The sequence below is a fragment of the Panthera leo genome, chromosome A2 (assembly GCF_018350215.1).
Source record: "Panthera leo isolate Ple1 chromosome A2, P.leo_Ple1_pat1.1, whole genome shotgun sequence".
Taxonomy (NCBI): Eukaryota; Metazoa; Chordata; class Mammalia; order Carnivora; family Felidae; genus Panthera; species Panthera leo.
Window position 1 is genome coordinate 8,626,336 of NC_056680.1, and position 16,466 is coordinate 8,642,801.

The window sequence follows — 16,466 nt, forward strand, 5'->3', positions numbered from 1 at the left end:
AAGACCTAGATGGGCCCGTAGACCCTGGGAGGTAGGGGCTCCTCTCCCCACGACTTATCCTGAATGCATCCTGAGGGTGACAAGGGAAGGGTAGGAGCTGTCGGGTGAAGACAAAGGGAAAGCTTGGGGTCTGATCTGTCAGTCCCGGATGCCGCAGACCCCTTGAAAAACCAGGCCACCAAACATTAAAGGGGCAGAGACGCCACGCTGTCAGAGAAGAGAGAAGGCCGCCCCGAGCCGGAAAACCTTTATTTGCTGTACATTCAAAGGGCACCTCATGCTATTACACTAGTCCACGGTTTGTGCTGGTGACCAATCAGCCTCAGCTCTGTCCCTGCTGCTGTCGCTGCTGATTGCTTTCCTCTTCTTCCTGGCCCTCTGGTGGGGGCGGGGGCGGCTCCTCCAGTCCTGAGGAGGTCGCCAGGAGCTCCCCGGTGGACCCCGCCAGGCGGAAGACCACGGGGATCTGGGCCAGGCCTGGGTTGGTCTCCTGCAAGCCCTGGATCCACCTGGCCAGCGTGGCCTGGTCGTGGGCACCCGCCACGCATATGGCGAAGACAGGGCCTTCCTCCACTGTTGGGAGAAACAGGCGCTCAGAGTTTGTGCCGTGGGGATTGGAGCAGCACCCCCGTGCCTGCACCCCTTCCGGGCCACAGGCGGATGTTTCTTGCGCATCCAAGCCTTTGCACAAGATATCCCCTCTGTCTAGACTGCCAATCCCATGCTTCACCTAAGTGATGCCTCCTGGTTCTTTGACATTCCACCAGGAAGTCCTCCCCACACCCCACCTGAAGCCTGGTGCTCCTCCCCTTAGGCCCCAAGAATATAACTTGACTTGCCTGTTCCCCCACTGGCCAGAGCTGCCTAAGGGCAAGGACTGAGCCTGTCCTGGTCACACTCGGTAGCCAGCACAGAGGTGTTCCATGACCAAGGGCTGACAGGCCTGGAGCCCCTGGGGAGTGAGGTGTGTGTGTGTGTGTGTGTGTGTGTGTGTGTGTGTGTGTGTGTGTACTTGGGCATCTGCTGGGTCTGCATGTGGCGACTGGGCTAGGTCTCAGCCTGGGTGCCAGCCTTCCACCCCAGAGGCCTCACCTCAGCTGGTGTTTGGTGCCCATCCCAGTTGTACCTTTATGGATGTCAAACTCGTAGTCATCCCAGCCGCTCCTCCCATAGTCCAGGTCCAGCTGCATCGGGTAGTAGAGATTCCATTCCTCTGGAATTTCCTCCGCTTCCTACCCGGGGAAGGGGGTGCAGGCAGTCAGAGGCCCAGGATCTCGCAGCCGGCTGAAGCCTATCCCCCCCACACCAGGGGCTATCCCTCCCTTCCCCTTCCCCCCTGCACCTCTGAGATCTCACATGAGCCCTCAGGGTGGTGCCAGCCCACCCCCACCTCACACACACTCACGCCCCCCACTCAAGCTTTGGGCTCTCACCCTCTCCTCCGGGGGCAGCAAGTCAGCTCTGAGGATGTGATAATAGACACATTTATCTCGGAGCCACAGGGAGAAGGGGCCCTCGACGAAGATAGGCCGGGCTGGGTTGTGGTGGGCCAGGGCAGCCTGCTGATCAGGAGTCTGGATGCCTGGTATGGAGACACGCGTGCCCAGGGAGCCCTGGCTGAGGGGCTCTACCCGAAGGCCCATGGAGCCCACCCAGCAGGCCTGGGGAGAACCCAGCCACCCCAGGCCAGAGCCTTACCTACAATGTGGGACTCAGTGGCATCTGCCGCACCTGTGGAGTCTCTGGCAGAAGGCGTCTGCAAGGAGGAGCAGGGGTGGAAGGAAGCTTGTGGGCCCCAGCCCCTACAGGGGAGCTGGGGAGAGAAATGGGGAGCGGGAGGTCCCGGCAAATTCAGGGCTCCTCTCAGCCTCCTACCCGTCGACTCAAGCCCATCCCTTCTTCATTTCTTCCACTTTGGCAATAGCCGCTGACATTGAAGATGGGCACACAGAGGGGACCCTGGCGCCCGCCTACCTGCGCTAAAATCCACTCTGCCACAGGCCGTGTGACTGTGGCTCAGCCAACGTACCTGGATGCTTCCGTTTCTGCAGATGCAAAATGGGGATGACAGCACTTAATTCGGAAGGTCCCAAAATGCTGAGAACAGGGCCTGGCACGTACTAAGGGCTCTGTGCTTGTGACGGTTTAAAAAGAAAAATAATTTCACATGCACAGTGTGTTCCCGAGGAGACACAGGAAGCAAATCAGGGTTTGCCTCTGCAGAAAACTGGGAGGAAAGGAAATCCCTTTTATATCTTTTTGATTTTACATACTGCCGTGATTCAAAAAACCAGATGAAATTTAATTAAAAAAAAAACACAAACAACGCATCTTGGGGTGCCTGGGTAACTCAGTCCCACCGACCACCTGACTTGATTTCAGCTCAGGTCATGATTTCATGGTTCTTGAGTTCGAGCCCTGCTTTGGGCTCTTCCCTTCTCTCTCTGCCCCTCCCCCACTCACATGCACCCGGGGGCGTGCGCACATTCTCTCTCTCAAAAAGTAAACTTAAAAAAAAAAAAATGCATCTATTCTTCGATTGAAGTGTCTGAGAGCTTACTATTGCAACACATATCATCCATCCTTTCAAATTAAAAAGAACAGAGGTGAATCAATAGGTATGGACATAGAACAAGCTCCCAGCCATATTCTTAAATAAAAACAGCAAAAGGCAAGGTGCAGAACACAGGTAGAATGCTGTTTCATTGGAGAAACGTTTTTTTTTTTTTTTTTTTTAGGTTTGTTTATTTATTTTGGGAGAGACTTGAGACAGCATGAGTTGGGAGGGGCAGAAAGAGAGGGAGAGAATTCCAAGCACGGCCAGCACAGATCCCTACGTGGGGCTTGAACTCACAACTGTGAGATCACGATCTAAGCCGAAACCAAGAGTCGGAGGCTTAACTGACTGAGCCACTCCAGTGCTCCAGAGAAACATTTTTAAAGTAGAAGTTTTTGGGGGAGGAGTGGGGTGAAGGGGAGGGAGGGAGACACAGTATATGTTTTGCTCCTGGGCCTTTTTACTGAAAAATATAATTAGTCTGATTTTTTAATACGGATTTTTCATTTTAAATTTCACACGTGTTTCTTCTTTCTTTAGCATTTTGATTGTATATTTTTCTTTGTCTCGCACACTAAAAATCTTGGTTCCTATCAACAGTAGCACCTTTACTTATCCATCAAAATACACAGTTTGGATATTACTGCTAACCATAACGCTGTGGGACTTAAGCTTGGGATTTCTCTACAGATTTGTGTGTTCTTAGAATAGAGGCCACAGAGGATGGGCAGTTGGATGACTGACTCAGAAGAACTTTTTGTCTCAGTGGTTTTGCCATCAAGGAGATGTTTCGTCTGATCCCTTTTGTTTCTGTTTGTTGCCAGTATGGTGGTTCCCCCTCCTCCCCATTTCTCTGATTTTGTTTTAAATACGCTAAAACATCGGAGTGCCTGGGTGGCTCAGTCGGTTAAGCGTCTGACTTCCCTTCAGGTCATGATCTCACGGTTCGTGGGTTCGGGCCCCGCATCGGGCTCTGGGCTGACGGCTCGGAGCCCGGAGCCTGCTTCGGATTCTGTGTCTCCCTCTCTCTCTGCCCTTCCCCCGCTCGTGCTTTGTGTCTCTCTCTCTCAAAAAAAAATAAACGTTAAAAAAAAAATACACTAAAACATTTACATAGTTGAAATGTCGATCCATTTTAAACAGATGTCTCTCTTCCACTCCTGTTCTCTCTACCCCATCTCCTCTACCTGCCCAGAGATAATGATTTCTACCCATTTCAGACTTATCTTGGCATTATTTATTTTTGTGAAAATAGGCAAATCGATGTATGAACTTTTATTTCCTCTCCCTTCTCATGCTGAAGGGAGTTAACTGGACCACTGAACATACTTCAACCTTTCACTTGTGGTTTTTTTTGTTTTTGTTTTTGTTTTTTTTTTTACCAACCTGACTGAGGTGTTATGATCTATGTAGACAATTCCCTCTTGATGGAGCTTGGATTGTTCCCATTTGAGATCTAGGCAGTGTTGGTGATCATTTTACCATGTTTTCAAACTTTCTGTACGTGCTTTTCAAAATTAGGGGAAGAAAAGCATAAATACAAAGTCTAGATCGGCTTGCAAATGCACAGAATCTCTTTGGGAGGAGACACAGATGTGGTCACCTCCGGGGAAGGAGAGTGGGGACTGGGGACCAGGCCGTGGGAGAACTCTTCATCCTGTGTTCTCGAGTACCACTTGGCTTCTAAAGCTTTACTTTTCAAAAGGAAGACGTGAGTTAAAGAATACCTTTCCTCTGGAATATGCTCCAGGCCAAGTCTCTGTCCTTTCTCACCCAGACACCCCATCACCCACTCTCCTATTAACTCGGTCCTCTGCCCACCCAGCCCCACCCAGCCCCCATTCAACACCCATGTGGCCAAGCACCAGAGGATGCTTTCGAAACAGAAACTCCTTCCAGAACAGAACTCCCGCCCTATCCTTCCTCTTCTCAAAACTTCTATGTGGCTCCCTCTTCACCAACAGGTCCAAACCACGCTGTTTAACCTGGTGCCCTCCTGGTCTCTTCTCCCCAACCCCGACCTCCTGCACTGGCCAAAGGAAGCTCTTTCTACATCTCCAGCAATTCCAGCTGCCCTCTGAACCCCAGCCCAGGCTGCTCCCTCTGCCCAGAATGCTCTCCTTGTCTCTTCTGTCCTGAGTGCAGCTCACCCTCACGTCCTCCAGGAAGCCCTCCGTGCTCCTTGCCCTTTCTGGGCTCCCAGAGCCCCCAGTGCTTCTCCAGCTCAGAACCAGCAGCTCTGAGAGAAATTATCTGCTACCTGGGGTCAGCCTTCAGGACCACAGGATCCCCCCATGTGGTCTGGCATGAGTGGGGCCCCTAGAACACTGGTGTGTGTGTGTGTGTCTGTGTGTGGACTATTTCATTCAGTCATTCGGCAAACACCTGCTGAGCTCAGCTTTGTGCCGGACCCTGTGCTGAGCCTTGAGAGACACAGGGGAAACTGAGTCGTGGTGAATGAGCAACCAAGCCAAGCACCCAGTGTGCCTCTGCTAGGGTGGTCAGGAAGGGGATCCTGAGGGAGGGACAGCAGAGCCGAGACCTGAAGAACATGAAGTCCTGGGGACAAGTGTCCCTGGCAGAAAGAAGGGTGAGCACAAAAGCCTGAGAAGAAAACCGGCAGAAAGGAAGCCAGATGCCCAGAATACAGACAGTAGGGGGAGAGGGGCGGGAGAAGAGGTCAGAGGTCAAGCCGCCGGGAGGAGTGAGGGCCACGGGAATCTAGCAAGGGCTCAGCCCACGGCTGTGGCCGAGGGTGCGAACGGGGGTGGATACCTGGTAAATGGTGACCCTGGCGCTGAGGTTGGGCTCCATGTGCCGCAGGCCCAACTTGGCCAGGTCCACGGGGTCCTGGGGCAGGTCCCGGGGCAGTGGGAAGGGGTTGATATTCTTGAAGCGGGAGAACCACAGCTTCATGCGCACGAACTTGAGCATGGGGTAACTTTTACGTCCAAATATCTGAATCAGTAGGAACTCGGTCTCCTTGTTGGGCATCACCCCTGTGTCGGGCAGAAGCAGGCAGAGCCTCAGGGAGGGGGCAGGAGGGAGAAGGGGAGACAGAGACATGGGAGACGGAGAGGGCCAGAAGAGCCGGGACCAAGAGGGAATCATGAGGAGGGCCAGATGGAAAGAACCAGAGACAGGAAGAATTTAGTCAGGGAATTGATGACGGTGAGGGAGAAAAGAATCAGAATTTAAATCAGAATTTAAAGGAAAGGTCAGAGGGAGAGATGAAAGAGGAAAGAGACCAGAGACAGAGGAGAGATTGAGAGAGGGGGGAGGGGGCGCGAGCCAGCAAAACAGACAGAGGAAAGGCAAGTTGGAGCCATGGAGCGACGGAGGGGCCCACGTCCCGGGGGGAGAGCCCGCTGCCTGCCCCTGGGCCTGCTGGCCTCACCATGGTTCTCCATCTGTTCCAGGACAGCAATCCCGCACTCCTGCTGCCGTGGGTAGTGGATGAAGATTCTCTGGAAGATGCTTCGAGGCCGGAAGACCTCCTTGGGAAAGACGTCGAGCAGCAGGTTGTAGACGGCCAGGTCCCGCTCGACGCCGTACTCCCGCATCTTGCGCAGGGCCAGGTAGATGAAGTCGACGTGGCCCCGCTTGTGCACGTTATGCTGCCCGAAGGTCTGCACGGCCCGCACAAAGTTCGCCTTGTCCTGCGCCCCATCTGGTGCCCGCCTAAACAGCTCCTCGTGGGGTGCCAGGGCCCTGGTGGGTCCCCTTGGGGGCTTAGGTGGGGGAGGGACCAGCCAGGAGTCAGAGCTGTGGGTGGCTGCGCTGCAGTGGAGACCCCGCGGGGCCTGGAGGGACACCTGGGGACAGAGAAACCGCTGCTGGAATCTGGCCCCTCCCAGGGCCCCTGGGGGACTGCCGGGCCGGCTCTTTCCTGGGAAAGGTGCCAGCGGGCATCCCTCAGGGCCTCTGAGGCCGTGTGGTGCTGTGGTAACAAGCCCAAGATCAGGCACCATTACGAAGTGTGAGAGAACAATGGTAAAACCCCCATGGAGGCAGCTCGGCAATATTCGCCAGGATAACAAACAAACACCCTCGGATACAGCGATCCTGCGTCTGGTTTTTAAATCCTACAGCTACCTACCAACCTGTGCCCAATGACTTTTGCCTTTTCCACCGTAGCAGGGGAAAGCGGCCCCACCGTGCATCAGCAAGGAAATGGTTAAGCAAATGGCCATGAACCTGGACGAGGGGCACCTGCGTCTATCAGACACACTGAGGAGGGTCTTGTGTGACCCAGAATGAGCCCCAGGGTATATATTATGAAAGCAAAGCAAGCAATGTGTGAAGTGGTGCGTTCAGTAGGGTCCCATAGGTATAAAGAAGCCTCACCCACTGACATACAAGAGATCTTCATTAGCTGTGGATTCCGTATTTGGAAATTTGCCTGCTTGCTACATTGATTTGCAATCCCAACGCCGATACTCTCAGCACCTTCCTGGTCATTCACAGACACAGGCTGTGCAGTGAGAAATCTGAGTCACCCAAGCCCGTTCATTCCCAGCTGAGATGGAATAAGGTGACGCTCAGCCTTCTGGATTCAGCCCTTGTATTCTCAACAAGCGTCCTGTTAGAGATTTACTTAGTGCACATTTTCCACATCTTCTGGTCGGTGCTGTTGCGGTTGAAAATGGCCCCCACGCATAGTACTGACGGGCCGTCCAGCGTTCCTACAGGCAAGAAGGCTCTGCTGTTCCTTACAGAGAAAATACCGTGTGGTAGATAAGCTACATTCAGGCTTGAGTTATAGTGCTGTTGGCGGTGAGTTCAACGTTAATGAGCCAACAGCATATATTAAATAAGATGTCTTTAAACAGAAACGCACATCCAACAAGATACTGACTCGCTGATGAAACTGAGCAGAGGCTCGCAGGAACCGACCCCACATGTCCCTGGAGGCGACAGTTCAGTATTTACTAGGTCAGTGTATGCGGCCACTTTATCAAACATAACCCTGGTGGATAATGAGAATCAACTGTATGTATATAATTTTTTTGCTCCTGTGAAATATATCTGGAAGGGAATGCGTGAAGTGGGGAACATCTCTTGCCTCGAGAGAGAGGGGAGCTAAGTGGGGTCATGGTGTAGCCTTAGAACTTTTTTTTTTTTTAATTAAAAAACCCTTTTTTTAAAAATGTTTATTTATTTATGACAGAGAGAGAGACAGAGCATGAGCGGGAGAGGGGCAGAGAGAGAGGGAGACACAGAATCTAAAGCAGGCTCCAGGCTCTGAGCCATCAGCACAGAGCCCGATGCGGGCCTCGAACTCACAGGCTGCGAGATCATGACCTGAGCTGAAGTTGGACGCTCAACTGACTGAGCCACCCAGGCGCCCCGGAACTTTTTGAATGTTGAACCAAATTGCCCGCTGTAACTAGCCGTATTGTCTATTCAAAAGATAGCTTTCAAAAACTTAAAAGAGAAAAGGCGGATTTTGGAGTCGGCAGGAATCTTGGCTTGCCTGTCCTCTGCTAGGTTATGACCACATGCCGCTTTACTGCTCAGGCCTCGGCTTCCCCTTCTGTTTTGATGGTGTTTCTCTTGGGTCAAGAAGATCTTGTTCCCCAGAGTGAAGAATGGAGGCTACTGGGGACAGGCGAGATCCCTCCGCAACGTAAGACAGCAAACTACAGCCTGTGGGGCCAATATGGCCAACTGCCTGCTTTCGTCACTAAAGGTGGATGAGAATACAGCCACGCACATTTATTACGTCTAGTCTGGGGCTGTGTTTGTGCTACAGGGGCAGAGCCAGGTAGTTCTAACAGAGACCGTGTGGCTTGCAAGGCCAAAAATACGTATTGACTCAGTACAAAAATGTTCGCTAACCCACGTGTGGATGGCAACACCACCAAATTTCTGACTTGAAATGGAATTGAATGTTTAAATTACAATGGTTATACATACGGCATCTTTAAAAATATATGGCGAGGGGCGCCTGAGGGGCTCAGTCGGTTAAGGGTCTGACTCTTGATTTCGGCTCGGGTCATGATCTCACGATTTGGGAGATCGAGCCCAGAGGCGGGCTCCTTGCTGACAGCATGGAGCCTGCTTGGGATACTCTCTCCCTCGCTCTCTGCCCCTCCCCCACTCATGCTCTGTCTCTCTCTGTCTCAAAAATAAACACATTAAAAAATTTTTTTTTTAAAAAATCAGAAAGGAAGCGGGGCGCCTGGGTGGCTCAGTCGGTTAGGCATCTGACTTCAGCTTGGGTCACACGGTTGATGGGTTCGAGCCCTGCGTCAGGCTCGGGGCTGACAGCTCAGAGCCTGGAGCCTGCTTCTGTTTCTGTGTCTCCCTCTCTCTCCGACCCTCCCTGGCTCATGCTCTATCTCTCTCTCTCAAAAATAAATAAACATCGAAAGGAACCTCTAGAATGGCCAAAAGAAGGGGAGACAGTACCAATGAGATAAAAGCATAACAAAAAGCATAGCACGCGGCCTGGCCCAGAGGAAGTGCTCGGTAAGGGAGGTACAGGCATAGCTCGGAGATATGGAGGGTTTAGTTCCAGACTACAGCAATCAAGCAAGCGTCACAATAATAGGAGTCAAACCGATTTTTTGGCTTCCCGGTGCGCACGAAAGTTATGTTTACACTACACCGTCGCCTATAAAGTGTGCAATACCACTAAGTCTGAAAAAAATGCACGTACCTTAATTAAAAAATACTTTATTGCTAAAAAATGCTAACCAGCGCCTGAGCTTCCGGCAAGTCACTATCACTGATCCCAGATCAAATAGGATAATGATGAGTAAGTCTGGAGTACTGCAAGAATTACCAAAACGGGACACCGAGAACAAAGAGAGCAAACGCTGTCGGACAACGGCACCAACAGGCTTGCTCGACACGGGGTCGCCACAAACCCTCAATTTGTAAAAACAAACAGACAAAACCCAAAACCGCATTGTTTGTGAAGCACAACAGAACAAGGTCGGCGGCCACCATCGCTGTGGTAGCCATCTATGCCCGTTGACTGGCTTGGGCCATCTGGTCACCCCGGGAAGGGATGGAAGTTCAAGTTTCTGCCCAAATCTCAACAAGTGGATACAGGGGTCACCCACAGCCACCACCCACATCTACTTAGCTCACAAATCCTTATTTCCAAACTCAACTCCCTTACCCGCATGGGCACCAGCCCTTCTTAAAATGAATTAAGGCGGGGTCAACTGGCCCTCAGAACAGATAGGCCGGCCGGTGTGAGCAGACGACTGTTCAGCTGGTGGTTACCTGAGAGAAGGGGGCTCCCGTGACGGTGGCCCCGCAGATGCCTCCGCAGCCCCGAGAGAGGCCCCGGGCCAGCAGGATGGCTTGGGCCCAGCTCATTGCCTCCACTTGTCAGACAACCACCTGGCCGAGACAGAGAAAAGACAGCATCAGCCAGCTAATGGAGAGGAGACCCCTTCCGGGCTGTGGCCGTGTTCCAGACTGCATGGCCAACTCACCAGCCCCACTGGTTTCTTCATTCACCGCATGGACTTACAATGGCTGTTACGATCAAGCGTCCCGATTTTCTTGGGCTAAACCTTTCACTGCCTCGAGGAATCTGTTCCTGCCATGGCCTGCCTCCCTACTGGATCATCCTTTCTTTTTAACAGCTTTATTCACGTATCATGTGGTTCAGCCTTTTCAAGTGTAAAATTCAATGGTTTTTTTTTTTTAGTACATTCAGAGTTGTACAACCACCACTGCAATCTAATTTCACACCATTCTTGTCACCCCAAAAAGAAAACCTATACCCAATCGGCAGTCTCTCTTATTTCCCCTCATCACTCAACCCCAGGCAAGCACTGACCTTACTGTTTCTATAATTTGCCTATTCCGGGTAGTTTGTACAATACGACGCGTGCTCTTTTGTGGCTGACTTCTTTCAGTTAGCATGTGTTTAAGGCTAACCATGTCGTAGCATGTAACAGACTTCATTTGTTTTGTCAAAAAATTCCATTATACAGATATAGCCATGTTTTATTTATCTATTCCTCAGTTGATGGATAGTTGGGGTTGTTTCGACTTTTTGACTATTAGGACTAATGCTGCTATGAACACTTGGGTGGAAGTTTTGTGTGAAAAAGTGTTTACATGTCTCTTGGGTAGATACACAGAAGTCAAATTGCTGAGACGTATGGTTAATTCTAACATTTTGAGGAACTACCAAACTGTTTTATTTTTTCATTTTAATTTTTTAAGCTGGGCCCACACCCAATGTGGGACTTGAACTCACAACCCTACGTCTAGAGGTGCATGCTCTACCAACTGACAGCCAGGCACACCCGCCAAACGATTTTCTAAAGTGGCTGCACCATTTTACATTCTTATGAGCAATATGTAAGAGTTCCAATTTCTCCACATCCCTGCCAATTCTTGTTGTCTTTTTGATTACAGACACACTAGTGAATGTGAAGTGATATCTCATGGTTGGATTTGCACTTCCTTAAAAAGCGACGTTGAACATTCTTTCATGCCCTTATTGGCCGATGCGTATTTTCTTTGGAGAAATGTCTATTTAGATCCTTTGTACATTTAAAAAATTGGGTTACTTATCTTTTTATTATTGAGTTGTAAGAGTTCTTTATATATTCTGAATACTAGGCCCTTGTGTTTTACAAATACTTTCTCCCATTCATTAGACTGACTTTTCACTTTCTTGATGTTACTGTTTGCAGGACAAGTTTTTATTCCAATGATGTCCAATTTATGTTTTTCTTTTATAGCTGTGATCTTGATGTTATATCTAAAAAAAACCACTAAACTACGGGGTGCCTGGGGGGTTCAGTCGGTTGAGTGTCCGACTTCAGCTCAGGTCATAATCTCGCAGTTCTTGAGTTTGAGCCCCACGTTGGGCTCTGTGCTGACAACTCAGAGCCTGGAGCCTGCTTCAGATTTTGTGTCTCCCTCTCTCTGCCCCTTCCCTGCTCATTCTCTGTCTCTCAAAAATGAATAAACATTTAAAAAAAAAAAACCCACTAAATTCAAACAAAAAACAAACAAAAAAACCCCACTGCCTAGCCCAAGGTCATGAAGATTTACTCCCATGTTTTCTCTAAGAGTTTAATAGTTTTAGCTCTTACATTTATTCCTGGGATCCACCTTGAATTAATTTTTCTGTATGGTGTGAAAAAGGGGTTCATTTCATGTGGATATCCAGTTGCCCTAGTACTATCTGTTGAAGACACTATTCTTTCTGTATTTCTGGGTCTTGGCACTCTTTTTCTTTTTTAAATTAAGTTCTAAAATTTTAATTCCAGTATAGTTAACATACAGTGTTATATTCATTTCAGCTGTACAATATAGTGATTCTACAATTCTATACATTACTCTGTGCTCATCGTGGTAAGTGTACTTTTTGTCTTGGCATTCTTGCTGAAAATCAATTGACCGTAAATGTAAGGGTTTAATTCTGGGCTCCCAATTCTATTGATCTATATTGAGTCTTAAGCCAGCACTACACTGTTTTATTACAGTTTGTAAGTTTTAAAATCAGGAAGTGTTAAGTCCTTCAACTTTGTACTTTTTTTTTTTTTTTTTTTTTACAAAGTTGTTTTGGCTATTCTGGGTCCCTTGCAATTACATATACATTTTAGAATCAGCTGTCAATGACTGCAAAAAGTCAGAGGGATTCTGATAGGGATTGTATTGAGTCTACAGATCAGTTTAGGGAATATTGGTATCTTAATAATATTAAGTCTTCTGATCCATGAACATGGGATACCTCTCCACTTATTTAGATCATCTTTAATTTCTTTCAACAGTGTTTTATAGTTTTCACTGTATGTGTCTTTTATTTATTTTGTTAAATTTATTCATATTTCATTCTTTATGAAGCTATTACGTATATGGGATTATTTTCTTAATTTCATTTCCACACTGTTCAGTGCCAGTATGGCACTATATGTATTTCTATATTGGCATACTATTTTTATATGTTGATCTATCCTACAACCTTGTTGAACTCACTTATTAGTCCCAATAGCTTTTTATTGGATTCTTTTCTATATACAAGATCACATCATCAGCAAGTATAGTTTTATCTCTTCCTTTCCAAACTGGGTATCTTTTACTTCTTTTCCTTTTTCAAGTGCCCTTGCTGGAACCTCCAGTACAATGTTGAATGGAAGTGACAAGAGTGGACATCGTTTTCTTATTCTTGATCTCAGGGGAAAAGTGTCCAGTCTTTTATCATTAAGTATAATGTGAGCTGTCTGTTTTTCATACATGGCCTTTATAAGGTTGAAGAAATTCCCTTCTATACCCAGATGTTGAATGCTTCTATCAGAAAGCATACTGGATCTTGTGAAGTATTTTTTGTTGTATCTACTGAAATAATCATGTAGTTTTTATCTTTTATTTTATTAATATGGTGTATCTCATTAACTGATTTTCAGATTTTAAACTAATCTTGCTTTTATGGGATAAATTCCACTTGATCATGGTATATAATACTTTTTATATGTTGCTAAAGTTTGGTTTGCTTGTTATTTTGTTGAGGATTTTTACATCCATATTCGTAAGAGACATTGGTCTGTAGTTTTTAGTGTCTGTTTGATTTGGTATCAGGATAATGCTGACCTCATAAAATGAGATGGGAAATGTCTGGATCATTCTTATCACCATTTAAACTTTCTCTAACATCTCCCATTTTGACCTGAAGACTCCCTCCAGCCTCTGCTCCATATCTCTGCTCCCTTTACAGTAAAGTTTCTCCCAAGAGGTGTATACACATTATGTTTCCTCACTCTCTCCAACTTGGCTGCTGCCCCAACCACCCCACTAATACCATTTGTAAAGGCCCCTTTTGCATTTTGCACTTATGAAAGCCAATGATTATTTTTAAGGCTTCATTTTGCTCAATTTCTCAGAAACATACATCATGGGTGAGGCCCTCCTCCCACCTTTTTGACATGACCCACTTCCTTCTTTAAAGCTACAATGTCTGCAAACTTGAATGTGTAGATGAATCACTTAGGATCTTGTTAAAATGCAGATTTTGATTCAGCAAGTCTGGGGTAGAGCTAAAGATCCTGTACCTCCAACAAGCTTCCAAATGATGCTGATGTTGCTGGTGTGGGGACCACACTTTGAGTACTAAGATTGCAAAGAGTCCCACATCCTGAATCTGTCTGTCTGCTACCCTGAAGTGTCTTTCAACTTGTTCCCCTCTTCTCTGTATTCTTGTAGGCAGCTTTAATGGTTCTCAAACTTTGTTCATATTAGAATCATCTTGGGGGCTTTTAAAAATTCCCATGCCCAGGCCATACATCAGATATAATAAATCAAAGTATCTAAAGGTAGGCATCAGCATTTTAAAGGACAGCAATGGGGACGCCTGGGTGGCTCAGTGGGTTGAGCACCCAGCTCTTGACTTCAGCTCAGGTCATGATCCCAGGGTCATAGATCGGCAGAGCCAGGCTCCATGCTGAGCACTCAGCATGGAGCCTGTCTGGGGTTCGTTCTCTCTCTCTCTCTCTCTCTCTCTCTCTCTCTCTCTCCCTCTATCCCCAACCCACTCACGCTCTCTCTCTCTCTAAAATAAAAAATAAAATAAATAAAACACTCCGGTGACTCTAATATGCTGCTAAGATTGAGACCTTAATCTGAATCTTCACTACTCAAAGTGTGTTCCAGGGATCAGCTATATCAATATCATCATTTGGGAGCTCATTAGAAAAGCAAAATCTCGGGGCGCCTGGGTGGCTCAGTCGGTTGGACGTCCGACTTCGGCTCAGGTCATGATCTCGTGGTCTGTGAGTTCGAGCCCCGCGTCGGGCTCTGTGCTGACAGCTCAGAGCCTGGAGCCTGCTTCGGATTCTGTGTCTTCCTCTCTCTCTGACCTTCCCCCGTTCATGCTCTGTCTCTCTCTGTCTCAAAAATGAATAAATGTAGGGGCGCCTGGGTGGCGCAGTCGGTTAAGCGTCCGACTTCAGCCAGGTCACGATCTCGCGGTCCGTGAGTTCGAGCCCCACGTCAGGCTCTGGGCTGATGGCTCGGAGCTTGGAGCCTGTTTCCGATTCTGTGTCTCCCTCTCTCTCTGCCCCTTCCCCGTTCATGCTCTGTCTCTCTCTGTCCCAAAAATAAATTAAAAAAAAAAAAAAAAAAAGAATAAATGTTAAAAAATAAATAAATTAAAAAAAAAAAGAAAGAAAGAAAAGCAAAATCTCAGCCCTAACCCAGATCTCCTGAGTCAGAATCCACATTTTAATAAGAGTCCAGGTTTCTCCTACGTGTGTTAAAGTCTGAAAAATGACAATCTATGTTCTGATGGATTCCAAACAGTTATTGCCAGTCCTGACCTCCAACCCCCATACCTAACTGCCATTTTGGCATGTACCCAGCCGTCTCCAACTTAATCTGCTCCAAAGTGATATCCCTGCTTAAACGTGTTCCTCTCCACCCTAGCGAATGACACCACCATTCCTAGTCATTCGGGCCACAGACCTAGAAGTCATTTCTGCATCCGCTATGTCCCTCATTGCCCCATCCAGTCCACCAAGTAGTCCTGATGAGTACGTCCAAGTCCATCCCAAATACATCCATTTCTCTGCATCGGCAAGCCACCACCCCAATCCCATGATCTCTGTCCTTAAGGCCTACCCAACGTCCCCTCCAGTCAGTTCTCCCCGCCGTGGCCAGAGGGAGCTTTTTTTAAATGTAAACTAAATTCAGTGTTCTCTGCCTAAAAATCACTAGTGTTATATTACACAGATATTCAGATCTGTAAGTCTGAACCCCGTGGTGGGGGGTAGACAGGGTCTACCTCTCCAAACTCAACTCTTATCACTCTAGCTCTCGCAGCTCTAGCTACGCTGTTTGTTAAACAAGCTAAGTTTATTCCAGTCTCAGAGCCTTTGCACTTGCTATTCCCCCTGTTTGGAAATTTCTTCTCCTAGATTCGTCCATAGCTGTCTCTGGTCGTGCCTGTCTATGTTCAAATGAGAGGGCTTCCTGGACCACAGCCCCACTCCCAATCCAAGCACCCATCACCCTGATGAATGCACTGTTAACAATTATTAGCATCTGAAATCACCTGTTCCCTGCATTTCTGACTTGTTTAATGTCTGGCCACCCCAGGAGATAGGGGATTTTTGTCTGTCTTCCTCATTGCTGTGTCTCCAGCACCTGGACAGTGCCTGGTACAAAGCAGGTGCCTAACAAGTATCAGTTGAATGGGGAGAAGAGCTAAATTGCTACAAAACATCTATGATCTGTACATCTGAACGCCGTGGCGGGGTGTACCTACAGCAGCTCTGAGGCTGGCTGCCAGGATTCTGGGATCCTTGGGATAAACAGACGCGGGTCCGAATTCCAGCCTAGCTGCCAACTTCCGGCGTGACTTCGGGAGAGGCCCTTAACCTCTCTGAGCCTCAGCTGTCTCATCTGCAAAATAGGAGATTAGGGACGTGGGGAGGGTAGTATACAGAGATCGGCTTTTTCCAGCACGTCCCCGTCCCGCACCTCCAAAGGTCACGGTGCCCTGGCCCTGCAGCTGGGTCGCTCTGGGCTGTCCTCCCGTCCTGCCGGCCCAGAACCGGCCACCCCAGGACCCAGCAGTTTGCTCTCGCCTCCCCACGGGCGATCTACATACTCACGCGGCAAACCGCGGACTCCAAGCCGGCGCGGTCGTGACTCCGGGCGCCGCCATTTTACCCAGAGAGCTTCCAGGTCAGGGGCCACCGGGAGACAGCAAATCGAGAACACAGGTTTAGAGAGGTCCCGCCCAAAATGGAGGAGCACCAATAGGAAGACAGAAAGAACTTGGTCCCTCCTCACACCGAGCCAGGCCCCACCCCTAACAGGGCAAGCCGCAGCCCCATTAAGGCAGGGAAAGGAATGATTGGACCGATCCGGGCTGGGAGGCTGGACTTAGGCGGCCTGTGACTCCAGGTGGAGGCCCAGTTTTCCCACC

General features: G+C 48.6%; 1 protein-coding gene across 3 annotated transcripts; it reads right to left on the reverse strand.

Moving 5' to 3' along the window:
* Positions 1 to 152: 152 nt before the first annotated feature.
* Positions 153 to 16,227, reverse strand: ECSIT (ECSIT signaling integrator). 3 transcript variants are annotated; one of them, XM_042928504.1, is made up of 9 exons: positions 16,150 to 16,227; positions 15,801 to 15,937; positions 9,797 to 9,916; positions 5,955 to 6,372; positions 5,333 to 5,556; positions 1,699 to 1,756; positions 1,434 to 1,582; positions 1,127 to 1,232; positions 153 to 573 (listed from the first exon to the last, which is right to left on the reverse strand). In XM_042928504.1, exons 3-9 carry the CDS (start codon positions 9,890 to 9,892, stop codon positions 323 to 325), a joined length of 1,302 nt encoding a protein of 433 aa, XP_042784438.1. In that variant the 5' UTR covers positions 9,893 to 9,916; positions 15,801 to 15,937; positions 16,150 to 16,227; the 3' UTR covers positions 153 to 322. The 3 variants fall into 3 exon arrangements, with proteins under 3 accessions (XP_042784438.1, XP_042784439.1, XP_042784437.1); XM_042928505.1 differs by having other exon boundaries at positions 16,146 to 16,178; XM_042928503.1 differs by lacking the exon at positions 16,150 to 16,227 and adding an exon at positions 16,016 to 16,139.
* Between the last annotated feature and the right edge of the window lie 239 nt (positions 16,228 to 16,466).

What these genes read in the sequence shown, in the direction of transcription:
- ECSIT (XM_042928504.1), bottom strand. Translation starts at nt 9,892, where the DNA reads ATGAGCTGGGCCCAAGCCATCCTGCTGGCCCGGGGCCTCTCTCGGGGC. An exon ending in CGGGAGCCCCCTTCTCTCAG is followed by an intron (nt 6,373 to 9,796) that starts GTAACCACCAGC and finishes CTCTGTCCCCAG; the next exon opens with GTGTCCCTCCAGGCCCCGCG. An exon ending in GGAACAGATGGAGAACCATG is followed by an intron (nt 5,557 to 5,954) that starts GTGAGGCCAGCA and finishes TGCCCGACACAG; the next exon opens with GGGTGATGCCCAACAAGGAG.